The 27580-nt window shown below is 37.0% G+C and overlaps 1 protein-coding gene across 6 annotated transcripts in view; it reads left to right on the top strand.

Moving 5' to 3' along the window:
* The window catches only part of MCTP1 (multiple C2 and transmembrane domain containing 1), a 456544-nt gene that overhangs the window by 355716 nt on the left and 73248 nt on the right, over window positions 1-27580 (top strand). For all 6 annotated transcript variants that reach the window (XM_038403494.2, XM_043514593.1, XM_043514596.1 and 3 more), the window contains one exon: window positions 18802-18921. In XM_038403494.2, the coding sequence (XP_038259422.1) occupies window positions 18802-18921 (120 nt within the window). The remainder of the gene's footprint in view (window positions 1-18801; window positions 18922-27580) is intronic.

Below are 27580 nucleotides of genomic sequence, written 5' to 3'. Positions count from 1 at the left end.
GCTTGTTTTCCTCTTACAGTGTATGAATAAAAACAAGTTCTGAGATGATGATATCTACTAGTTCTAACATCTTGAATGCATGGGGACCAGAAAAATCAGTTCAATTCACTAACTACAGATACTTCCTTTGTTTAGAAAATCAGTTAGGTTAAATGCAGCACATATTTTGATAAACTTACTTTTCCCCCCTTATGTATCCAGCACACTTAAGGTGCTTTTATATATCTAATCAACATAATTTTAAAATGTTGTTTTTGTCCATTTTGATTGAGCTCCAATTTCCATCCAAATACAGCTTGACACAAATCACAAGTAAATAATTAACCCTCATCTGGTAAATAAGTTTGAGTAGCAGCCGTGTTAGTCTGTATTCACAAAAAAGAAAAGGAGTACTTGTGGCACCTTAGAGACTAACAAATTTATTTGAGCATAAGCTTTCATGAGCTACAGCTCACTTCATCAGATGCATTCCATGAAGTGAGCTGTAGGTCACGAAAGCTTATGCTCAAATAAATTTGTTAGTCTCTAAGGTGCCACAAGTACTCCTTTTCTTTTTTCTGGTAAATAAGAAATGTCATTCACCATTTTCTAACATAAAATGTGTATGGGTATAACGTATCCTCCTGGTACCACATTTAGGGCAAGGGCTGTATTTGATTGCATGTTTGTAACATGTTTTAATGGTTACCAACCCATGAGAATCAACCCTTCTTTAGTAAAATAACTAAAAAGTGCAAATGCAAAACAATATCCTTGACTTGTATCACTTTGATTTAAATTAATCCACCCTGGTTTCAAGCTGGGGGAGGGCTGTCATCAGCCCCCCACACCTCCACAGCTGATCCCCAGCCTGCTGTTGGGACCCTACCACCTTCTCTTTCTATAAAGGGATGGGGAAAGGGGTTAACATTAGGATACGTAGCTTTTTTTAGGAGATGCCTTCCCCATAAGTCTGCTTCCTCATCAAAGAACTAGATCTTTATTAAATGAGTACCTGCTCTGGATACCTGCTAAATTGCAACAACTTGAACCTTACCTCCTGACCTACCCAACTGGGTCTCTGAGCTGCAGTGGGAAAATTTGAAAAAACCCACCCTATCCTGGCCAATTTAGTGGTGAGGGAAAAATTAGTGCCCAGTCCCCAAACCAGCAACTAGTGCAATGTCCACAACAGATCGAAAAAGCTGATCCTACTCTGATTTTGTGGCAGTGGTTAATTCAGGGCTGAGAAAGGGTTCAGGCTGGAGGAGTGGTGTTTATGTACCCTCCCACAGGTGCACATGGTCAATGGATTACCTGAGCCCCAAGAGCTCAGGAATGCCTTCTTGTCCATGTGGCCATCTCACTTTTGAGGGAAGAGGGGACATCTGAAGAGGTGTTCTTCTACCCTTTATTCCTGCCAGTCCAAATATACCCCTGCCCCACCCACTACCTTGAGGTGGCAGGGGGTTGCATTTTGTCCCGGATACATGGGAAAAAAGACAGGATGCAAGGGATGTGTTCTAATTAGGATGCAACTTTATATTAATTTAACTCATCTGAGTGCTATCCACTGTAATTCATAAAATGAATGCCTTAATTCTTTCCTTAATTGTTTCCACCTGCTGGATGGCTGCCATCAGCTTTCCACTCCTCCACAGCTGATCTCAGCTTGTTGATGAGACCCCATCACCCTCCCCCTGTAGAAGGATTAAGGGGCAGGAAAAAGTGTGTGCGCGGGGGGTTTCTCCCTGTTGTACCAGAAATTAGAAACCCAGCCCTTTTCCCCACTTCTGTTAGAGGATGCCTTCCCCTAAATCCACTTCCAATTCCAATTTATTAGGGATCTTATGTACCTTATGGAATGAGTATCTGCACTGGGCACCTTCCACAAGGAGGCACCAGCAATTAGCTGGGTTGTCTCCCCCACTCAGATTCACCCAGGTTTCCAGATATTTAACTATTCCCTCCATAATGTCAGCTAAAATATATATCTGTTCCCCAATCAGTGAGGTGTACACTATCATGTTTGAGTAACTCTGGTATCAAATCTGATGGGTTTTATGGGATGGGCTTTGTCCACTTGTAGTGGCCCGGTGGCTTCCCACTGTATCACCCACTTCATCATTTCAGACCAGTTGACTGTCATCCTCTGGGAAAAGGTCTAGATCCTCTGATACTAGCAATGATGGGAACACTGGGATAAACTGGCTGCCAGTGTTTTAACTATCATATTGTCTAGACATGGTACAATGGCTTACCTACTTAAAGCTTCCACCATTGTTATCACTGGCAAATCTGCACTGGGACATTTTAAGGAGAAAAATCTAAAGTAAACAAGGTCTATGTGGACATTAAAAATCCCATGACTGGTCTGTAAGCTTAGTTTTCTTAAAATATTTCACATTCCTGCACTGTTGTGCAGCTTGGTTGCCTGACATCTTCAACCCAAGGTTCAGCTGCATTTCAGTGGCATTGAATTATATATAGGTTGAGATGAAAGGAGGTGTATAAATATAAAATTGGTATTTATTGCTAATATTTCTTGTGTTATAATTAACTTTTACCCTACTAACAAACTATAGCAAAAAAAAAGAGGCTCTTTGCATCTTACACTGCTGTTTTATTCTTATTTTATTTATCTATTTGAGGAACTTCTGTAGGAAAAGAGCCTTCATGTGCCAGCAGAAAATCTAGGTAGACTGAGCATAATGAAGACGTCCAAAAATACATCAGTACCAAAGTAAATTCAAATATTACAAATAGAAGAGCCAACTAAGCAGCAAAAATGTATGGTAACCTTGTCAAACTCGTATCTAAACTGCTGCGTACATTTTTCAAAAGAATCTAAGTGAGTTAAGATCCTAAGTCTCAGATTCTCAAAGGTATTTAGGTACCTAACTCCCACTGATGGCATTTGGGATCAATGGGAGTTAGGTACTCCCTAACTCCTATTGAGGACCTGGGACATAGTCATTTTTGAAAATGGGACTTAGGCTTAAGTCACATCAGCACCTTTGAAAATTTTACTAGCTATTTCTTTTGCTGGTGATGATGCCTATGTGAGGACTGGAGAAGTGGCTGGATGAGGGCTGGGAGAGGGACAGAATGAAAAAGGTGGATAATAGATTAAGCACTAACATATCACAGCTACATGCCTTTCCCACAGAAAATGAGTAAAGAGGAAAACTGAAATGGTTCATTGTGTTTGTAGGTATTGTGTCTGCTCAAAAGAGCTTCATCAAACAGAAAAAAGCTTTGAACATTTGTGAAGTGACTATGAGGTCTCCCACCTCTCCTATGGGGAATTGACTATGGTGGCAGTGTTCATATTTGATAAATTAAAAGTTTGAGTTGTTTGTTTGAATCATAGATGCTAGAGATGAAAAAAGGCCTATTAGGTCATTTTGTCCATCGGACCCTCTGTTGGTGCAGTGTTGATCCCTATAAAATCTTTTCTAGTGCTTTGAATAGTCTACCTGAAATACCTTAAGCAGTCTGCCTGTTCCCCAGCTAATAATGCTCAAAGAAGCTTTGCACACAAATATTTTATACTTTCCAAAATGTTTATGGGAGAGTAAATACATTTGACAGACATTTCCCACTTTTGGAAGGCTCTGAGATTCCATGATGATGGGCACAGTATAAGAATAGAATGAGACACTGAAATCCATATCTGCAATTAGGGTTCACCTGCTTCAGCAGAAAACTAGTATCTTAAATTTTACCTCAGGGAGTTGTCACATTTTTCAGATGGTGCCATTAAGTCAAAAATCAAATACCTGTTCATCCAGTAGAAGAGCATGTCATATGCCTCTGTGAGAGAGCTGGTTAGGATGGGGCTCACTAATAAGATATTCTGTAGCATAATTATGAAACAGATTTTTTCTTGCTTTTTATTTTCCTTTTGTAGTTCTCCATTGCCTTTCACTGTATGATCTTGAAGAGTGCAAATATGGCAAATATGGAGACACTTGTGCCAAAAGAATATATGCTTTATTGTATGTGAAGAGTATTCTCCTAATTTCAGCCTCCTTTAATTATTGGTGATCTATTAAAAAACAAAAAACAAAAAAATCCTGCAGCATATCTTAGCCAATATGTCACCCGACACACTATATTTTTGTATAACATCTTTAATATGTAGGTATAACTAAATCCTTCACACTAATTTAAATTTTTGTTAAATACATTTAGACTGCATGTACTACCGGAAGCCTTATTGGTGGTCTAGTGATATGTAGTTCTGGTGTACATTCCCAACACTTTACCTCCCCTCTGCGTAGAAATCTCAAAAACATTTGGTTCGTATCACTTCATTATAGTAAGTATGCTGTACAGGGATTGATGTAAGGTATACTGAGTGATTTATGCAAAACCTTAAGGATATTCCCAAATACCATTGAACTGTTGTTAGCTATCTTACCGGCTAGTAAAATGAGATGATTGCCTTAATATATAACATTGAGGTAGTACACACACACACAGTTTTACATACTCACGGCAATGGAAAAAGATTGCTCAACCAAGTTTTCAACAAGATTGTTTGCTTGTAGCCTGACAAAACCCTTATAGTGCAGAGAAGGAGGTGAAACACTGAATTTTTTTGTCACTAAACTTAGAATTTCATCTGTGTTTACACATTACAGGGTATTTTCCTGAAATGTTTATATTAGGTTCCAAAAGTAACCACACATTGATTAACTGGGAATGAAGCCATAACAACAAAAATTAAAAATCTTGGCTTTTTTAATAGATTTTTTTTTCACTATGAAACCATCCATCATTAGAAACGACATATAAATCTATTTAAAGGCTTCTAGAGGACAAAGGCCCTTCTAATAAAGTGGTATGATTTATTTTTTAATGTAAACCTTTCTTTAAAATTGAAGAAGGAGATTACAGAAAGATGTCTTGTAAAGTTGCTCTAAAATATCCTCAAACGAAAGCCTTAGGCTTTTTCAACTCCAATATTTCCCACTGTTCTCAACTGATATTTTGGGCAGGCTTTTAACTGCCTGCCAGTTCATGATTCTGTTCATTTATTCTTTAACATAATCCCTCTGCGTGTGAGGAAGGTAGTAAGGAAAAACAGATTAATCAAATGTTATAAAATACAGTTGGCTCTATTGAAGACACGGCTGTCTGGAGCCATACAATGATGTGACATAAATAATGGTGTGAGTTAAGCAGAAAGCACTGGGATAAGTGTCAGACTTTGGGTCAAAGTACAGCCTCCAAAGAAAATTTGCAGGTAACTCAGGGGCCAGAGTTAACTGCCCAGAAACCTTATATCACATCAGTGGTTAACCCATATAACACAGCTGTTCCACTCTGACTTATGTTGCATTACAGATTGTTCTAAGGGAATGATTCACAGATTCTCTCCTGCAGTGCAGCCACATTGCACTGCTTACTCAGTACAGAGTGGCCCTAAAGCAACATAGCTGGCTATGGGAAGATCACCCCTGCATGGGGGATGCCCTAGTGGTGCAGAGCCAGTCTAGTGGTTCGTGCAGCATCCTTTTTTCCTCCTCTGAGGGTGTAGGGGTCATGGCAAGTGAAAAGGTATGTAGCTAAGGCTTGTGTACACCCCATCCATCCCAAGTTGCCATGTTGGCTTGATGGGGTCATTAACAGTCAACAAATCTCGTGTGCTGAGGGACAGAGACTTGCAAAAGTCCTCTTTACCCTTCACTCCTGAGCTACAATATGTGCTCTTCTGAGCTGTACATGAGGATCTGGGCCAGACTTTTCCACTGCCTTGCACTTTGTGTAGTCATTTATACCTGTCTAGAGGGAGTGTGCCATGGGTGTGAGACACTTTCTGATTTGTGGCACTTTACAATCACTTTTCACAACTGTAAATGATTACACAAGGTGCAAAGCAATGGAGATTCAGTCCTAGACAGGTGAAACTGAGAACAATATTTAACCCATAATATTTGTGTCAAAGATGCATAATAGAGATAGGAAAATATAACTGTATTTGTTTGTATATTATTTCTATTCTAGAGAAAGAGAGGCAGGAAAGAAGACTGTTATTTATATGTATTCCTTAAGACTCATTCACTGCTCCCTATGATAGGGTATATGTGTGGTTGGTGCCCCTGGCTGCTCTCTTGCCACACCTGTCTCCCTGTGAGCTAAAGTACAGAGAAAGCTAACTGTAAAGAGGGAGCCAGCTTAGATTGCAACACTTGATGGCTGGAAAAATGACTTTAAAAACAATGGGAAATCTGCCAGCGCACACCTGTCTTTTCTATACTTGATTTAATTTAGTTCATGTAAAAACACACTGATAAGTTTCATTATGAAGAAACAATTGGAATGGCAAGATTATTATTTTGTAATTGTACAAAGATACAGGATTTTTCGCAATACCTTAACTACTTGAACAAAAACAGTGGGAAGCAGTTTCCAGCTTTATTTCACTCTTCCTGCTGTGATCATCAGTTTTCATTTCTGCTTCCTTGATGTAATATACTGAGGAAACAAACCCAACAAAACAAAGAGTCAGTCTCACTGACCAGCGTTTACCAATAAACTATTGCTGATCTCTGTCAAAGAGTTTCCTGCTGTGTTTGTGGCATGAATGGAGAGAGAATTTATTTCTCAGTACAATGGGTAGGACTATAGATAAGCTGACGAGAGCGAACATTAACAAACTGAAATGAAAATATGTAAAATCTCATGCCAAAATTAAGTTAGTCAGCATGATTATAATACAGCTATATTTTTACTTTCATGCCATGCTGTTTTCTTCCAAATTCTCTCCTACCCAGTTCGCCTGACTCCAGAGAGCTTTCTGCCTGTTTTGTTCACTCATGGTTGTTCTCCATCTTTGCTTTCCATTCTGTCCCCACCTGGCATAAACTTTTATAGCATCCACTTCATGTGATCATTTCTTAACTCTCCCCAGAATTTCATGTTCTTCCTTTAGCTGTAAGCCAAAAGCAGACACTTTGTTGCCTTCTACTTGGTTTTGCTAAGCAAACCTCTTCTATTTTGTCTGCACATAACATTTCCGTTATCTGATGGACATATTTCATTTCAGAAGTCCAAGTGCTTCTCATCTCCAGCTTTCCCAGTAAACTAAGTTGGTATGTGCACCAGTTATGTGGGCACTGATGCAGCCTTTTCACAAGAGATAATGTGTCACAGCCATCATCAAATGTATGTAACTGGAATAGTCCCCATCCTCATGTATACAAGGCCTAGTTCTCCATTGCTTGCTAATCCTCATCAGTTCAGAATGTGACTCTCTCTCTAGTCATAAGAAGTGCTATTGGGTTCCTGATATAGAGCTTAACACTCAGATGAAGCTGATCTGACCTTAATACATCTAAGAAGAGAGGAGTGTAAGTGTATCATACCCACTCTGCCACTCCCAGTCCCCCCAGTCCTGGGACCAGCTTCAGGAATCCTCTAATGTATACCAGTAACAGGCTGACTTGCCTTATGGGCTGGACAGCTGGGGCAAAGCTGTTGTGATTACAGAATGAGTCCTACCTGAGATGAATCAGGTAATTACAGTATAAAAGTAGCAGGAAGCTGCGCACAGGGAGGGGAAACTCTAGGACACCAGAGCTGTGTCTGTAGACACAGCAAGGAGTAAGAAGGCTCTTGCAGGGCCCTGAATAAGTAGGGGGAGGGTACCAGCTGAGACAGCCTGACGAGAAGAGCAAACTCCAAGCAGGAGGACCTGGGAAGCAGAAAGACAGTCCCTTGGAGAAGGGGTTGTGTCCAACTGAAACTTGGGATAAAGACTGTGTGAGTATGTCTTTGTTATTTTGGCCTGCCAGGAGAGAAACACTGAACTATGATTGGGGTCCAGAGGGCCAGTATACACTGGAGGACTCAACAAATTTAACCCCCAAAGGGGATCTGAGCGAGTTCTTAAGGGGCCTGAAGAGGGAGAAAATAGAGGCAGGCTGCATATAGTGTGATCCTAAACTCTGAGGGGATGGACAGGAGGCAGCTGACCCTGTTACGATACCAGTAGGAAGAGTTCCAGATCACTGGAGTGAACTGTACTCTGGCCCTTCCTTTCTTGGCTCTGAACACATACCCTACCTCCAAAGTGGGGCATATGGGCTACACAAGCTGTGGGTTCTCCCACTGCATAGGGCAATTTTAAGTCCCCGTGTACTGCTGGATCTGTGCAAAGGGGACTGAATCTAGTGAAGGCACATGGAAATAAAATTAACTCATAGTAAATACCTAATATCTTTGTTGTTTTTGTAATTTTTTGTTGCACTGATCAAGTTGAAGAATGTGCCCCTCCTTACCTCTGGAAGGGAAAATAAATAGCAACAAAATTCTTTGTTTTCCATCCCTTTTCTGGGACACCGTGCAGTGAGTGGTAAATACGTTGAATGAAAAGGACATTGTTTCCACCATTTATGTTAATAACAGATATCTGTATTTTGTTTATAGCACCAGTGTTTTTACTTCTACTTGAATGTACTTTAGCTTCCTCAAGAATCTGTGTATTTTCCTAAAGAAAACCCAGCTTAGAAGGAGCTTAAAGAATTATGTTTTGTTGCATTTTGTTTAAAGAAAATATTGTAGAATTGTATTGCAGTCATCTTACAAGTGATCTAAAAATACCTGCCTATCTCAGTGGCCTTGGCCTAGGGCCTTTCTTTTTACTTTTTTCTTTTTACTACAGAATTCAGGCCGTTTGAACAGTTGGAGCTTGACTTGCTTTGCTGTAGAAACCAGTATTCTCTGTTGTCTTCCTATTACTGTAGCCTTTTCGATACAAGAGTGTTTAGAGGTTTGGTAAATATAGAAGAGAAATATATACCTAGTATACAAACATATAGAGCTCTCCAGAATTAAATAACTAACAGATCAATCAAGAAAAAAATCTTTTTTTCCCCTTAGGCATCATATATCAAGAGTAAAATATTGAGAAGAGAAGTCTCTTAAATCAGCCTAAGATTAATATTTGAATTGCAAAGAGAAACATGCAGACATTGCTAGAGATGCTAAACATAACTCTTGAAGTTTTTTCCAGAACTGAGGAAAAAAGACTTGAAATCAGTGAAGGAGAAAATTAGAAAATTACAAGACAGACTGGGAGATGAAGTTACAAAGGGTGGCAAGATAGCTGAAATACATTTTAAGGAATAATATATTTACAGTGGAGTATAGTTTAAAGAAAAAAAGCTAACATCAGCTGAATGACTTTTCAATTGAGACACAGATATTAAGTATTTGGGGAGAATGGAAAATCAACAAATCTTTAGCACTGTTCATTTATTTAGCAGTTACTCCTAGCCAATGTTCTAGGCATCCCATAACAGTAAAACAGAGCAGGTAATCAATTAGGAACCTGATAAAATCATCATGGAAAGAACACTAAGGCAGGATGGTGATCTTAAAAAATAAATTTTTTTCCAAATGACTTTAAGTCAAATGAGAGTTAATGACAATCAGCACCTAGTAGGATGAGCCTAATGTTGAAAATTTAAAAAAAAAATCACAGGGCAATTTAAACAAATCCACATATAGTAAAATTTGAATAAAGAGAAACTCTTGTGCCGTTTTAAAAATTTTGGTTTCCTACTGGACTTCTCTTTCGGGGAGGAGAAAGGTAATGATACAAAGTTTTGGGTCTGACTGAATGGCCAGATTTGGAAAAGCACTACCTTGTAGTAACAATTAAAGTCCTCTGGAGATCAAAGTAACCAATTTGTAGACGCAGCCAGGTACTTACATGTCCAACTGACCTAACGCCACCAACAAATATTTGTGGAAGCAAAAGTGCAGGTTAAGTCTAATCTGAAAATTTGGCCTCGAGTATCTCCAAGAAGAACTCTGTTCAAGGGCAAATCAAATCTGATCTGTGAAATTTGGATTTTAGGACATATTGCATAACTTTCTATACTCTCTTCTTGGAAAGTATCTTAATGTACAGACAGACTGAAGCAAGACTACGAAGAAAGGGTTAGACTGCCCACTTTCCTCTTAGCCAGGTGACTTTGAATCCTAATTACTACTGCTTAAATGTCAATATTGACTGTACAGCCAGCAAAGTATACATTTACCTGTTCACCAAATGCAACCACAAAATTTGCTTGTACAGCAGTTAGACTTACCTTGCATATCCTGATGCTCTGTATATTTGAATGGAGATTCTTTGTTAGAACATTGCCTTTTCTTGTAATAATAAAGGTGTTTAATAAATTTAAATTTATGCAGATTGTAACTTTTAGAAGAAGAAAATTCAATTTTTTTCAGAGAAAAAGGAAAAATATCTGCAGATACTTCATTTATTTTTCCATATTTGGATAGTCACTGGCTATGTCAGATACAGGTAGAGAAGTTGAGCAGTATCCCTCAAGAGTCAGAGTGGAAGTTTCCATAATTGTACAGTTTCTTCACTTCCTGTCTTGAAATGCAATGTAGTTTTGCTGTGTCCTTAGTGATGGGTTTCAGGATAAAGGCCCACTGGGCAAATGAGTGGGGACCAGGAGGAATTCTATGGTAGGATACAATTAGGGGCTTGGTGGAAAAGCCAGTGAAGATGAAGAGGCAGATAGAAACTGACCAGGCAGAAGGAATGGAGTAGCTAGCATGGGTGAGAAGCTACAGTCCCTCTTCTAGTTGGGACTGTGATTGAGTTGAAAAAAATCTTTTCTTCAACCGCCTGAAGAAGGATATCACAAAGATTCCTCTAATCTATATTGCTGGAATAATGGCCACAGAAGGGTAATATTGCACTTCTACAGTTTGCCCAAAGTTTTAAGTCAGCCCCCATAGAGTTTCCACACAATTACAAAAGTCTTTGTGAGAAAAGAGTGAATTTCACCTAACATTATTTTGTCAAACCTTGTCTACACTAGTAGGGTTTTGCTGGCTATACCAGTATAGTTGACCCAGCAAAACCCTCTGGTATGGATGCAGTTATATTGGTATAAGAACAGTCATATTAGTATAGTGCTTTTCCCAACATAGGTATATTAAGTGTAGACCAGGCCTAAGTAGTTACAACAGTTAGATGAGACAAACCCAGGCCTGGACTACATACAGATGATGTACCAGCGTAATAGTGTTGGTTAGGCATGTGATTGTATAATAATTAACAGATACAACCCCTAGTGTGAGCACAGTTGTACTCATATAAAGGTGCCTTGTACTGATATGGTTTATTCCCTTTCCATGCCGGGTTGGAGGGGAGTTTAGCTATATCAGTAGAGTTAAAGCAGCACAAAGGTATGCAACTTTTGTGTGTAGCTAAGTTCTAAATTGGTTATATTTGCTGATCATGTATATTTGATATTGCAGTGAGCACATAGAGATGGGTAAATAATTCAAAAGGATTTTCACCTGGGTAATTACGAGAAAAGAAACTTTAATTTTTAAGGTGTAGTAAAGTCGTATGCATTTAGTCATTTCCACATTCAATACCTCCTCCTAACAGTGTGAAAACTACAGAAGAATCTGCTGAAATTGCAAAGCAGTAAATTCCTATCTAAAAATATAGAGCCAACATTGTGAAATAGGTTTGTGTTTAGAAAATGTGTCTAAAATGTAAAGTGTACTGTACAGAAATGATACCTTTTGTATCAATGCACTTTGAAATGAAATAGCATGTTCAGTTCTGTAATTGTGTTAAACAATCATTGAGGAAGTTTAAGAGGCAATAAGAATTAGATTGATCTCAAACCTAGAAGGCATGAGCAATGAGGGAAGGCTTAAAAAGCTGTATTTTGTATAGCCTAGAGAAAAATCAGACACTTAATAGGGATATAACTGAGTTATATAATGCCTTGAATCTTTTTGAACAGTGATTACCTCCTCATCAGTGCTGCACTGAAAACAGTAACTCTGCTTAAGATGCATATGGAAAAGTAAAACAAAAACAAATTGAGGAGAGGCATTAAAAGCGTTTTTTTCATTTAAAAATAATTAATGTATAGAATGATTTGCTAGGTAATGTGGCAGAGACAAAGACATGGGTCATTCAAGAAAAAAATTGACTCTGTTGGGGAAATGGAGTACTAAAAAGGGAAAAGCTTTGATGAACCTAATAGCCTTATTCTGAGGCGTTTCTTTGATCTAGTCACTAATGTATCTTTGTAGGGCAGTCGTTACTTGATACCAGTATATTTGTCACACGCAAAGTAATACCGATTTTTCTTAATTGTGTGTTTTGTAAATCTGAGAGAACAAATATGTATTGAACTTCAGTCAAGTAGAACCTGCACGCGCCGATCTTTTCAGTGAACCAAGCTTTAGATTTTATATCTGGCTACTATCACTAATACAGCTCAGAAATTCTTAACTGAAAGAGAGAGTGACCCAAGAGAGAGTCAACGTTTTGTGAATATTTACAGATTCCTTTGTAAATGTCATTTTTATTTACAAAAAAGAAAAGGAGTACTTGTGGCACCTTAGAGACTAACAAATTTATTTGAGCATAAGCTTTCATGAGCTACAGCTTACTTAACTTTTGCTATATGAAAATCATAAGTGGTATGAATTTTACATCTGTAATTCACGTACTGTTAATGTGATGCTTGTATTCACAGGCTCTGGGACTCACTTTTTTGGAATTGTCGGTATCCTCAAAGCAAAGTCATCGCACTTTCATCTTTGACTTCTATAAAATGATGTGAAATGTCATACAAGTTGTAAGTGGGGGGGGGGGGGGGGAAATCTAAATTTAAATAAAAATCTTTCAAGCCTCTAGCTGGCAGGTTTTATTGGTGCTGACAAACTTGTCAAGACACAGGTAACCTACATTATGTTATGATTGGATGATAGCATCATCTTTGAAGCTGTTCAGGTGAAATAAGTCCATTTAGCTATAGAGATCTTTCAAAAGAAAATTGGGTGGGTTGAAACACATCAAATGAATCGTATCTAATTCTCATACTTGCTTCTTTAATAACTGGAGTCAAACCATGCTTACATGAAAGAATTTAAATGCAATATAACTATTGACTTATAATACCAGCTATCAGCATGCAAAAACCAAGACCCAGAACTGTTAAGAAATGGGAGCTTTGATATCAACTGCTTTTTCTTTATACTGCACCAAAGTATTCTAACTAGAGAGGCAACATAATTTTTAATATGCCAAAGGGCTCATCAGGGCTGTGATTAAAATAAGAATTGACCTGAAACTTCACTTTAAAGCTTGAACTGAACCTCAACTTAACAGTTTTTTAGGTTAAAATAAAAGTTACTTAACATTTTTTTTGAAATTATTTTTCATCTTGGAAGCCTCTGCATTTCCTGGTTCTAGGCAGGACGAAAGGGGAAAATATCCAGATTTCAGTGTAATGAAGTGTTCAGTACATTTCCACAGCACTGGAAGGTGAAAATATAGGTAATCTCACAATAGTTTGTTCCTGTACATGTTAATGCTTACTGTATTTATAGCTCCTCAAAGGATTTAGAACACTCTTAGGGCCCCAATGAGGCATTTTTAAATGGGGGAAACTGAGGTAAGAGGTGAAGTGATTTATCCAAGGTCACATTGCAAATTTGAGTGGGATGGCTCCTGATACTTTGCTTTAACTATCACACCATGCTTTCACTTTTTTCCAGACTACGTTTGCTTACTGTAGATGTAGATAGCTTGGCTAAGATTGAGACCTTTTGAATTTGACCTAGACCTCGTGATCAGGTAATGAGCCTGAAAAACTTAGGAGTATTTTAATATTTGCTTACGAAGCTCATTTTCTCCACCCCCATCTGAATGTGCACGCTCTGACACAATATAATGTTTACATTTACACTTTCAGCATGCGTGGGATCCAATGAAGTGGAAGAAAATGCTTTTTTAAAAATAAAAAATATCACCGAGGGTGAGATGGGAATTGACCACCAAAGGCAGTACTTTCATTCCTGGTGTGGGTGTGGTGGTTTTGGTTTTTTTTAATGGAACAGGCAATAGACTACAGGCCAAATTCAACTGAAACAATTCTTTCAGTGTTTTACAGTGCAGAGAACATACATTATTTCATTGAAGCCTCGAAACCTACAGCACGTATAAAGGAGACCCAAACAATATATTATGCAGGTTTTCTTCTCATTTTTTTTGAGAAAACATCCAAGAGTCTGCTTTGAGCAGGGGGTTGGACTAGATGATCTCCTGAGGTCCCTTCCAACCCTGATATTCTATGATTCTATGAATTCACCACCTGTGATACTCATGGGGTAGCTCTGTTAACAATGGAATAGACCCAGACTTGTGTTCTGAGTCCAAAAACATGAGAAAAGAGAATACCCACAAAAACACTTTTAAGCTTAAAGGGGGAAAGGGTGATGCTATGATTAAAGCACAGGACTCAGTCACAAACATAGGCTCTGTTCCTGGCTGTGGCAAAGACTGTATATAAAGTTTGGGGTAGGTCCTTAAGGATTTAAATAATGCAACCCTTTCTTATGAGAGAAATACCACTTAAAATCAATGAACCTTTTCATTGGAGTAAAAATTACAAGTATTAATGAAGATGGCATGATCATGCCTTAACCTCAGTTTTCTAATGTAATTTATCCCGGAGGACTAGCCTAGCACAGCCAACTCAGGCTTGGGGAATACAAACACTTGCACCATCCCTCCCTGCACCTTCAGCTGTAGCTGAAGATATATGGGTCATAGGACTTGACTATTGGTAAAATGTCTGAAACATGTTTAATTATAGAAAAAAATAGGGATAATATAGTAGGGGCAAGCTTAGGTGACAAATAGGTAAATGCTGTGAAGGCTTAGGTGCAAATGTGGGTTCAATTAAAAAAATAAATGAACTTAGAAGGGAGTACATAAAGACATCTGAAATAATTGTTCTGTAGGATATGGTCTCTCCACATAGGTAGAGAGCATTCTCTTCACTTCTGTCTGAAGAGAGAGTCAAATAGAGAATCTCATCTCTTAATTAGAAAGAAAAATACTCATCAAACACATCTCATCACGGGAAAGCTAATGATTCACAGCTGCTAGTCTGAAAGGGTAGGCTTTTTTTTCCTGAACAGTAGGAAGTGTTAATCATTTTGGATGAGATTTCTTTTTAAAATACTATAATTTTCAAAAGAATAGGATATTCAATATTCCAACTTAAATTATTTTTTGAAGTGTGGTACACCAGGGTAGTATCACGTGTCGCACTGAATAATCATTTTATGCATATATATCTCACACTAAGGGTATCAACTGATGTGATGTTGTAAATGACTGGTTCATGCCAGTGACTCTCGAAATCCTTGTCTCCAGGGAGAAAGGAAGGAAAAAATTCTTCTGTGTAGTCTCCTGTGTAGGAAATGGCAGCTATATTAAATTGTAACCTTTGGGACACCCACTCCTCCCTTAAAATAGTTAGCTTGTTTCGTTAGTAATGAAGATCCTTTTTTTCTTTTTCTTTTAAGCTTGAGAGGACCCATTATTTCTTTAAAAGAGAGCATAGCAGATATAGTCCATGTTCAATTTGATGTTTTACGGGTATGGGTAGGGCCCGGCGACCTTTCATCCTTCTTCCTTTTCTTTTCTACCTGTTCCTTTTCTTGATATTATCTGTACTTTAATGGAGGAATATGTAGTTTCTCTTCCCTTTCATGGGTGAAATGAAATTAAAGGAACAGATTCTTTCACACAACTTTTTCTTTTTAAAATAGTTGTAAGATGCTTTGTCTGTGGGAAGTGAAAAATCCCCATGGATTTTTTTTCATCATTATGCCCCAGGTAGTTTTGGGGGTTGATCATGTATGTTAATCTTTCTAACATTGGGAGTTTTTAGTTTGTTACATGTCTTGTTTATTGTGCATTTTTCTAATGAGGGGACGGGGTGGGAGCTAGTGAAGCGGTTTGAGCTGCAGTCCTATCAGTATCCTGATTTCCCATAGCTATTCATTTCATTTTCATAGCAAATGTGGTGTCCTTGCTTTACTAGTGCCTGACTGAAACAGGTGTTTTAATGAGAAAATTGGTTGAAGCTCATCCCAGACAAGATGGAAATAATGTTGGTGGGTCAGGAAAATCATCTAAACGAGATGGCAGTGTATATCTACTCTTTGTATTCATTGGAAATGTCTGCATATTGTTAAAGGTTTCCAGCGTAAGAGTCCTTTGTTTTTATGCATCAATTCAGAGCTTGCTTTCTTTCACTTGCATCAAATAAGGAGCTTACACGCTTTCCCTCTGGATGTGGGCTTTGCCATAGTTAACTATTTCTGTCTTCTGACCAGAGTGCATTATTACAGTGAACTCTACTTGGGACTACCCTGGAAGACCAGGAGCACGTTATACCTGTATTCCATAGACAGCACTGGTTACCAAATTGTTTCAGGGTGTTTTTCTACAAAGCCATATGTGGTTGGGTCTTTCTTTAGAAATTACTTCTCTCCATTTACTGGTCACCAGATTTAAAATTAAGGCTAGGGAGATCTGCAGGCAGGGGGCAGTTCACAGCAGTCAGTCTCTGGAATCTGTTTTCCCTGGTCTGGCAGAGTTTACTTCCAGAGCTCCCATTGAAGTTTACAAAAATGATTAGAGCTATGGAACGGCTTCCATATGAGGAGAGATTAATAAGACTGGGACTTTTCAACTTGGAAAAGAGAGGACTAAGGGGGGTATGATAGAGGTCTATAAAATCATGACTGGTGTGGAGAAAGTAAATAAGGAAGTATTTACTCCTCATAACACAAGAACTGGATGTCACCAAATGAAATTAATAAGCAGCAGGTTTAAAACAAACAAAAGGAAGTATTTTTTCATGCAATGCACAGTCAACCTGTGGAACTTCTTGCCCAAGGATGTTGTGAAGGCCAAGACTATAACAGGGTTCAAAGAAGAACTAGATAAGTTCATGGAGGATAGGTCCATCAATGGCTAGTATCCAAGATGGGAAGAGATGGTGTCCCTGGCCTCTGTTTGCCAGAAGATGCGAATGGGCAATGGGATGGTTGACTTGATGATTACTTGTTCTGTTCATTCTCTCTGGGGCACCTGGCATTGGCCACTGTTGGAAGACAGAATACTGGGTTAGATGGACCTTTGGTCTGACCCAGTATGGCCGCTCTTATGTTCTTACCTATTCACTCAAGCCTTTTTCTGAGTGAATAGAGGTGAGTTTCTTTTCTGAGCTGGAGATTCCTGTTTAAAGATGACTTGCGTTGATCTTGTTAAATCATATTCCTGTAAATATTCCTTTCAAAATGTATATTAGTAAACCCTTAGAAGAATTCTTTCATAAGTAATTCTTACAGATCTCTGGAATTCTCTTAAAACTTGTTTCTTACTCAACACTACTGCTAATGGGTTTCCTTTTAAACTAAATAACCTGAACAACATACAGATTTCCTAATTGCAGTAATGAGTATCAGAAGTGCCAGTATCCCCTTAATTGTCTGATACCACATAACACCTTTCTGTTCCAAAAATTTCAATAGCTATCAAGCTTGTCCTGCAATCTCCCAAGACATTCATATACAGCCCATTTGGTGGCCATAGGAAGGAAGAAGGCAAGTTAGTTGATCTGGTACTGTGGAGTTCTTAAAATGTAGGTTTTTACATTGGTGTTTGCATTAGTCTTTTATGATCTGATGTTATGTTTTGGCTCTATTAAACATAATCCACAAGTTTAAGGGATTATTAAAATCCCTTTTTAGTTCTCTATCGAACTAAAATGTACCTAATGTATAGGAATGAGCAAAAGGAGCCATTTTTTAGTTTGAGTATAGTACAGCGGTTCTCAAATTGTGGGTCAGAACCCCAAAGTGGTTCGTGACTTGATTTTAATGGGGTCACCAGGGCTGGCATTAGATTTGCAGGGGTCCAGGGCTGAAGCCCAAGCCCCATTGCCTGGGACCAAAGCTGTAGCCAAAGGGCTTCAACCCTGGGTGGTGGGAATCAAGTTACAGGCCTCCCGCCTGAGGCTGAAGCCCTTGGGCTTCAACTTTGGCCCACCTGCAAGGGACTTGGGCAGCCTCAGGTGCGGCTTTGTCCTCCCTTCTCCTCCCTTCTGAGGGGGTGGGGCTCGGGCAGCCTCAAGCTTTGGTTCCCCCTCCTGGGGTCATGTAGTAATTGTTGTTGTCAGAAGGGGGTCATGGCGCAATGACGTTTTAGAACCTCTGCTCTAGTAGCTATGTTTTGGTTTGGGTTTGCCATAGTTCTGGGACACTGCACTTGATTGATTTTAGAAAGCAGAAGAAATGTTAGGAAGTGCAAGGCTTGAATATAGTATTTGGAAGAAAAGCATGTAGTGTTATCAATACACAATGCTGAAGACTGGGAGCAGGTTCAGCAAACGTATTGTTTACCATAGTATTTTCAGCTATCATTTTTGTCAAGTGAGAGGAAAACCAAGCAAGTAATTTTAGATTGTGAGAGCTGGAAGTCTATTATGAGAAGAGAAAAATCTCAACAAATGTATGTACAAGTGTCATCTTGTTCACCTTTTCTTTAGTATTTTTAGCTGAAAGCTGTGCCCCAAGAAGACACTCTCTTAATAAATCCTGGGATTGTTTTTTTTTAAGTTAAACAATCTTTAATAAAGTATTTCTGATATGTAAAACATTGTTATTGCTGTTTATTCAAATGATTTCACATTTTTGGAATGATTTATATTTTCTTTTGTATATATTTAGTTTGGTGCTTTATATCAAGTTTGTCATGTCACTGCTGGTTTTCAGAGGTGTAGCAGCTTTCAAACTTGTGGTTTCAGTTGCTCATTCAGCCACATTAACCAATCATTCCTGGTGTCTGCTCAAAGAGAGGGTGGTGTTTTGTTTAGATTTGTTTAATGTACTGCTCCTTACTCTGAATAAATTCAGAGTTTAATCATTTATCTCTCCTCTATCTTTTAGCTTTTTCTTTTTGTGGTTTGGAACTTTGAGCTCTACATGATTCCGCTTGCTTTGTTATTACTGTTGGCATGGAACTATTTCTTGATACTATCAGGGAAAGATAACAGGCAACATGATACAGTAAGTACTTACTTTTTTAAGCAAATACTTGTACTTGTGTGTTTAACGTATACTAAGACAAGATTTTAAAACTGAGTTTGTTTCAGAAACTGAATTTTTCTACTTAAATACAACGTCCTTTCAAAAACATTTCAGTTTATGATGCTTGATGGACAGTTCTTCCTCGCCATGTTTGAACTTTTTTCCAGCTGTTCAATAAATATTTCTACTTTTGTTGAAACTAATTTTAAAAATGCATTAGAGTATGCTCCGTCGTCAAAGCTTGTGTGTATGTGTGGTAATTTTACTGGTTAGGAAAGGGCAAACAAATCTTTTGAAAACTGTGTGTGTGTGTGTGTGTGTGAGTGTAGCCCTGTTGAAAGCTTATAAAAACTATAGTCTAACTTTTTTTTTAGTTATTGAAATTAAAAGCAGTGTTGACTCTACCAAAATTCCTCTTTCACTAAGACCTGCAGACTTGTCAGATGGCTTTTAAGGTCCATCACAAATCTTTACATGATGGTCTCAGCTGAGTTCACTAACAGGTATCATATGGAAATTTGACAAAGTATCAAGAATATTTCTGTCTTCTAAATTACTACACAATGAAAAAAATAACTAATTAGTGAAGCAATGTGGTCTATTGGATAGAGAATGTCCTGGAAATCGGAAGATCTGGGTTCTATTTCTGGCTCTCACAATGACTTGTTTGCCCTCAGTCAAGTCACTTAGTACTTATCTGTAAACTAAACATATCCCCCACCTTTGTAAATTGCTTTGAGATTGTCAAGCTAAAGGTTCTGTAAATTGTAAGAGCAAAATATATTTATTATTAATTAGTGTTTTTAAATGCTCAACTCCCAGCACATGAATTTATACTCATTAATAAAGAACTGTTCTTTAAACTTGTCTAATATGAATAAAAATAATCAGACACATTGGGAACATTGAAAGGAGAACTACTGGGGAGTTCTTTGTGATTTTTAATACCCCACTACATGCCAATCTCAATTGTCTAACCATCTGAAGCATAAGGCTGTACTCTGCTGCAGATCAATGAAATAATTATCTGAGTAGAACTGACCTTAAGTCATCATCCTTAGAATATTTTTACAGCTAAGGAATAATTTTCTCTGCCCGCACAGGTGACAACCCTTTTGTAGCATATTGACACTTATTCTGTTGTGACATAATCCTTTCTTCTCTTGTCAGATGATCTGAAGAATTTTGTTACAACACAAATCACACTCAGATCATTTGTATGTGAGCTAAGTTAACCTGCCACTTATTCTGTCTTTTGATACATTTGTAAACGCAAGTCCTGACTTGGATCAAAAGTAAAATGAGTTTGGGAGGTCAAATTCTAGTTCCTACATCATTCTTTGTCATATGATACTGGTCAGATACTATGCTCAAAAGACCCACAGATTAGCATATACAAACATTGCAAACCTGCTGTGAACTAAAATGCTACTAGTAGGCAGGCTAATATGTCCAATCATAAAGGGATGCTGACTTGCTTCCATTTCATGCACACATACACAACATCTTTATGGTTGCTGGCTCACTTGTCGTTGTCTCCAACTCTACCCTCTGCTTCCCCTAACACCTTGTTTGATTACTTTCCTATCACATGGCAGTGGTAAAGTATCACAGAGTTGCTTGTTCCAACACTGAAGAAGGAACTTTTCTGTCAATGCATCAGGGTGTCTGCTTTAAGGAGGATTTTGTCTAGCTGGTTCACTTGAATTAATAAAAATGGAAGGTGTAGAGTTCTGTTCATTAGCTTTAGGTCTCTTTTAAACATGACTGTTTCTTTTTGCTAAGGCTGTGGTCTGAGTACTAGGGTAGCACAGCAATACATGTGGTCCAAACTAAGTAAACTTTTTACATAATGTCTTGACAATTGTAACGTATCACAGAAAGAATCGCTTTCTTTTAAAGCTGAATGAGGAAGAATTTAGTAGAATTTAAGTAAAATAGTATTATCCTTAGTGCTTTTCTTTCTCTGTCTTCAACTGCAAAGATTCTGCCTGAAATCTTCCTAGCTGCCTCTTCCTTGTTTTCTTCTTTTATTTAAAGAAACACTACATAATCTCACGTTTTCTCCTGTCAATAAGTATGCCCTTGGATATCTCTCCCACTAAAATCATGTCTTGTCAATTTAGCAATAATTCTCCTCCTAGAACATCTTTATGAAAATGCATGCGCACACATGATGAAGGCTCACAGTTTCATATTGTCCCAGGATTCAATATCATTCGTCCTTTAATGTTGCTACCTGGGCTCCTTTTCATTCTGCTTCCATTCCAAAATCTTTTGCAACTTAAAAATAACCTGGCAAAAGTATTTCTTCTTTTGTCCAGTCTCTTTCTGGTTTTCTAACAAAGTGGTATCTATTTCTGGTACACTTTCTACCTTTCTGTCCACCCCTCCTAGTCAGCTGCACTGAATCTGTATTTTTGGAAGCAACACTTCCTGTCAGTCACTCACTGATAGGAAGTGCTGCCTCTACATGGGACCGGCTCACGTAGTTCATGTCAAGTGTAATGTTGTAAGTATTTTTGTTATGCTTATTGCCACCTGGTGGCAATGTGAGAATAGCTATTTACTGTTAGAAGCCCTAAGGCTATAGTGAGCATGCTCCAGGGGGTTGTGGGTGGATGGGTGCAAGGAAGTTTTTTCAAGATGCAGCCTGATTAATTTTCTATGTGGAATAAAAGATCTGGAATAAAAGATCTCCTTTTTCACTTCTAATCTGTTTTGAGCCTCCATATACTACATACAGAGTAGCAGAGCATGACACAATGACTGACCACTTGGCCTATTGAAGGAGAATGAAGAGAGGGAAAGAACTGATATTTTTAATGCGTTGGCAAACAGGCAACATATCTAGTGTGTTTCATCTTCATTGTGCTTTACAAACATTACCTAATTTAATTCTCACAACAAATCTATGAAGATGATAAATAGTATTGTCCCTATTAATAGATGGAAAAAAACTGCAGTTATGTTGTTTGCCCCAGAGAGAGTTGCTGATAGTTCTGGGATTAGCACTTGAGATTTCATTAGGAAAAGCTGCCTTTTATTTAAAAAAGCATAAATGGTAGTGGTAGCCAAAGAATAAAAATCTTCAGGTTCACATATAAATACATACATATAAACTAGCTTTTGTTTTGTAATCCCATAAAGGTAAGGGAAATACACAGTTGCGTTCACTGTACAATACTGTTTAGGATTGCACAGCAATGGTTGTGTAGCATATTCACCAAACAATAGCTTGCTATCTAACTATAAGGTGCTCTAGTTCTCCTGTATACAGTAAAATAGGCTTCAACTCTAATCCTGACATTGGTTCTGCTTGAGACACATGGCATTCAAAACTCTTTCAGCAATGCAGGAAAGTGCACAAAGGTTACCTTACAAAATTAGTCTTCTATAACTTGTCTCCTTGGTTGCTGACTTCTACAAAAATACAACCTGTTCTCATCTTATACTCTCAACTGCACAGTGATTGGCTAAAAAAAGCCTTTATAGATTGGTTATAAACTGTATACTCACTTGGGCTCTGTCAGAACACAGACCAAAAGCAGCAGTCTGCTGAGAACCATTCCTCCTTTTTATGGAGTTAAGTGTTTATTCCTTATATACTACGTCTATAGTAAAGAAGAAAAGTAAACTATCTTACCCGATCAGACCAGGGGACAGGGGCTCCTTTTAATAAATCACAACTGAAACATGAAAATGTCAGCTTAATCAAGCATTTAAATTTTATTAATCAAGCCTAATTTTTATGAATGCAAATAATCACTGAAGCTGGACAAATTTGTTCTAGATTGCATCAGAAACATAATTTTAATATTTAATGGCCTGATGAATTTAAATGGAGAATTATCTTTATGAAACACTCTTCATAATCTGCCATTAAATGAGAAATGAAAAAATCAACATAAATCTTACATAAACGTTACTTAACTAAATGTTGGTACTATAAATATTACAAATACATTATGCACTAATTTAGCAATCACACAGTACACTACATAAAGAAAACATTAGGTTGGCTGTGCCGCATTTCTCTTTTACAATGAAAAGGAATGCATTATTAAAGTTGGCTATTCATGCCACTATAGTTAAGGAGGCTGTCTAAGCTTCCATTATAATTCTCTGCCTTCAGGGTTTTATATTCTATCTCTGCCATAGAAACTCACTAACAGGGCATACAAGGTCTCAGCCCCATAGCACTTTTTAAAAAACTTCTCTAACCCTAGCTTACTTTCAGTTGCTTTTGCTTACAGAAAGGGAAACAAATCCCAAAAATGTTCATTTTAGAAAGATTTTTACCCTTTTTTCCTCAAAACAGTAATTTTTAAAGTGAAATTTTGCAACCCCTTTTTCCCCTTAAGCCTTACACTATTGTATGGAAAATGCATAGGCATTCTTTTATGCAAAAATTCTTAATTTTTTTTCCATTTGTGTCCAGACTTACGTAACTACTGGATTGACATAATACTGTAGCAGCTCCAAAATGTCTTGGTCAATATTCTTTAAGAAAAATTTAGTGTTGGAGTAAAAAATCGCATTTATGAGGTTATTTTTAAACATATGGATGTTAATTCAGACTAGATCTCAGTAATTTTCAAGTTTTCCAAAGTTAGCACATTTCTCCAAATATATAATTACATAAAAAAGAGTTGTCATAATCAGCTGGGCTAATGTTAGTGACATATGTATAATATGGATATACAATTCCATATATGTAACCGGGCAAAAATGCTGCCCCAACTTTAAGCATCTTAACTTTTGGCACCACTCACAAACTTAATGTTGTTTAAACAAATATATATGTTATGGTGTATGTATATGTAGCTGAGTGGTGTTTTGTCCTCCTAGAATCCTAGCGCTAACTGAAAAGTTAATGATCAAATTTAAAACAAACAATTACATTTTAATTCTGTTGACAAGAAATATAATAAATTACTTTATTGTCAATGTTTTATTTAAACACCTTGGTGACAAAATATTTTAAAATGTTTAAAAGTTTGTGTAGTAACACAATAAATAATTTATACAACGATATAACAATTTATATTTAGCCAAATTAGAATATTTTTTCTGCTTCACTGGTTTAAAAATGTCATAAAGCCAGACAGATTTTGTCTACAAGACAAATATATAGTACATTCTGAAGCCTTTAGATGGAGACATACTTCAAACAAAAATCTAGTATTCTGTTCACAATGCTTTGTGTAAATATCAGCTAGAATTCCTGAAAGCATTGAGATCCAAATATTTAAAGAAATGCATTGAAAAACTCTTCTACTGATGCCATATTTTATATGAAAATTGTTTAGTTTTACACATTAGCAAGTAAATATTGGGTACATATTAAGCTAACATCAAGCAAAAAGTTACATGTTATTGTGTAATAAAGTATATTACAGAGAAACTTATTATACTGCAAATAAAAATTCTTTTGTTGATGTTACATGACTATATGTAATCAGTGGCATGCATCAAAAGGCATCTGATAGCCACATTAAAGTCACATTTCCTATTAAGAATCAGACTAAATTACATCATGAGCACTTCTCAGAATGAGCCAAGGAAATGTATTCTGTAAGAATAAATAATTGTTTCTGTATAAATCAGGAAGTCTTTTAGCAGTAAAATACTAATGCTTTTCTTTTTAGTCTCCTCTTTTGTACTGCAATATATTCAGCCTTACTGGCAAGCTTATCACACTAATTATTATTACATCTAGTAGTTCAGTTATCTTGATGACTCCTGTAGATGAAATACTTCAAGGTCAAGTCTTTAATTGTGTGAATCAAACTCAGGAGCTACCATAAGTTCAGTTGTATTTCAGATACACTACATTGTTAAATTAAAATCTGTTAGTGAGTTTTATTGTCTTTATAAATATGATGTAAAATAGATGGATATTTTAATTAAGCTAGGTCTTTTGAAAAGTTCCTCTTCAACAGCTCTGTGGGAAAAGCAGATGTCCTTTTGTGACTAAGATAACATAAACACAGTAATAACAAGCTTATTGACTATGAAAGTTTTCAGTTTGACCTCAGGTACTTTGAAGATGCTTGAAATAGCCTGAGCAGTTTTGGGAATCCTTCTCAATCCATACACATTCAATAATTTTATATAACATTTACACAGAAGTGTTATAAATCCACTGACACACCAACACATATTGTAGTTAGTTTACATGGAGACAAAATGATCTAACTGAACTCCAGACTGTGCTGAAGAATACAGCTAACCAACTCTAGGGTGGAAATGTTTATTTGGGACCCAATCCTATCTTCTTTTAGTTCAATGGAAGCAGGAGCAGACTCCTGATTTGTGATAGGTTGTATCAAAATATTAGTGTCTGCAGGCATTTGGACATTTTAACAAAATAAAATAGAATATTACATGTTTTTTTCATTTGAAACAATTTATTGTTTTAAAGCCCAATCCACTGAGGTGCTGAGCATCTCAGAAGTGCTGAACACTTGAACTACCAGTTCATGGCACCTCCCTACTCCTTTTTAGGAATTGCTGAGCACTTCACAGGATTTGGCCTTTAAATTATATTAAGATTTCAGTCATTGAACACATCTGGATGACTATGGTTCTTCTTCATTTTGAATGCTCTTACATTGCGTATTAGAGTAAAAGAGTACTGTGGTATTACTCACTTGGAAATGTATCAAAATACCCCTTTAACCACACAGTTGTTTCCAATGGAATAGCTATACAAAAGTTGGTGGTAGATGAATGTACTTAATTACTGTGCGTTTGCTGTGATTATGTAGTGACTTTTCTTCTAGAAACTGCAGGAGTGTTCTAAAGTAAGAGACAATTTTGCTAACATTATATGCACAGTTAATATATTTCCTTTGTGTGAAAATTTTTAATTTCAGTAGATATTTGTAAGGATCTTTGGGATTGAGTTATTCTTCACTCTCATCCTGACCTAAGATGGTTGTAAATAACAAGAATCTGACTGTACTACTATTTTATTGATGTTGCTATTAGATGTTACATTGAACAGTCCCCACTATTCCCAAATCCCATCTTTTAATGAATTATTAATAAATAGTTAGATTTTTTTAAACTCTAGAAGAGGAGTAACTAAAAAGTAATTGATTGCCAACTAAATTCTAAGAGTACATGCTAATCCAATTTTCTTCTCTTGCAAAGCATGAAGAGGGTAGTGAAGGTTTTTCTATATATTTCTGAATGTAACTAAGATAACTTACTGTATAAAGTGGCTTCTGTTAGAAGTGCTACAGCAACACACTGTGAATTATGCAGCATTTGCAGACAGAATTCTGTTACATGGGGAATGGGGCAAGAGTGATCTCCTATCATATACAAATTATTGTGTTTTTTCTGAACAATATTTACTGTTCAAAACTATTTACTACAGGAAGGGCTTTGTTTTGTGACATTTTAATATCTCCTTATTGTTTGACCGTAATATTGGCCAAATATTCCATATTTGAGGCTGTCTACGTGTGTTTTTTAAAATGTCATCTGTATTAGTCTTACATTCAAGGAACAGTACCAAGAATCAGGTTCTTTCAAGACCTTCTACCAGTGTGTGGCATATAAGGCTGTGACAAGTGACATTACAGAAGGTCATGTCACTTTTAACTGCTTGCATTAGATCTTTCTGATTTCCCCAGTGCCCTTCCTTTGTTTGATTAATACTACCTTGATTTCAAGCAAGGTATCGGAAATTTAGAGTGAGTATTCTAGGGCTGATCTAAGATTTTTTTTTTGTAAAACTTTTTGTAAAATAACTGATATTTTTGTTAACTGATATACATTTTTCCCCTTAATATAATTTTTCCCTTTAATAATTTTTCTCATTGGAAAAAGCATGATATTGTGTTAGATGTCTGGATTACTGTATTGTGTTGCTGAGGACCAAAGTAGCACAAATAAGGTTTTTATTTGAAAAGCAGCGAGCTAGAGTCAAAGAAAAAAATCCTTTTTCTTACTCTTGGTTTGATCCTAGGTATGGCGTTAAACTCAAAAGCTGGAATCTGTTGAATTTGTATTTGCTGTAATGATCTTATAAATCCTGGCTTTACATGTCTGTGTAAATAGGTTTTTCTGAAGTTTATTTTTAAAAAAGACTTCAGCTTGCAGATTTTTTTATATATCATGTGGTTATAAGGATTCTGTTTTCATTGTTTCAATTTTGGGTAGCAACCAGTCTTAAGAAACTTGAGGATCTGAATTTCTTCTGATCCACTGTTTCATTCTAGTGATGTGCGTTCACTCTGCACCTTTTTTTCTAACTCTTCTTTCAAACTTTCATGATGAGTGAAAACATGGGTCAATGTTTCATATGCCATGAAGAATAATATATGCTGGCCAGAGATGGAAGTACCGTACTTTTATTACATTTTATTTTGATACAATAACTGAGTTAAATCATTTTTCATTTCCAGACAATTTGACACTCCTAAAGCTTAGTTAATTGATGATGTGACTAACACAGAATGAGAAAATAGGATGGAACACCACGGGGTGGGGGGAGAGAGGAAATAGTTTTCTGGCTAAACAACAGAAGTTGGGAACTGGAGATCTGGGTTCAATTTTTGGCTGTCACAGACTTCTTGTATGACTTTGGGCAAGTCAAACTTCTCAACTATTAAAATAATAA

Source organism: Dermochelys coriacea, chromosome 5 (genome assembly GCF_009764565.3).
Source record: "Dermochelys coriacea isolate rDerCor1 chromosome 5, rDerCor1.pri.v4, whole genome shotgun sequence".
Taxonomy (NCBI): Eukaryota; Metazoa; Chordata; order Testudines; family Dermochelyidae; genus Dermochelys; species Dermochelys coriacea.
Note: the sequence above shows the minus strand (reverse complement) of the source record. Positions and strands in the feature narration are given on the sequence as shown.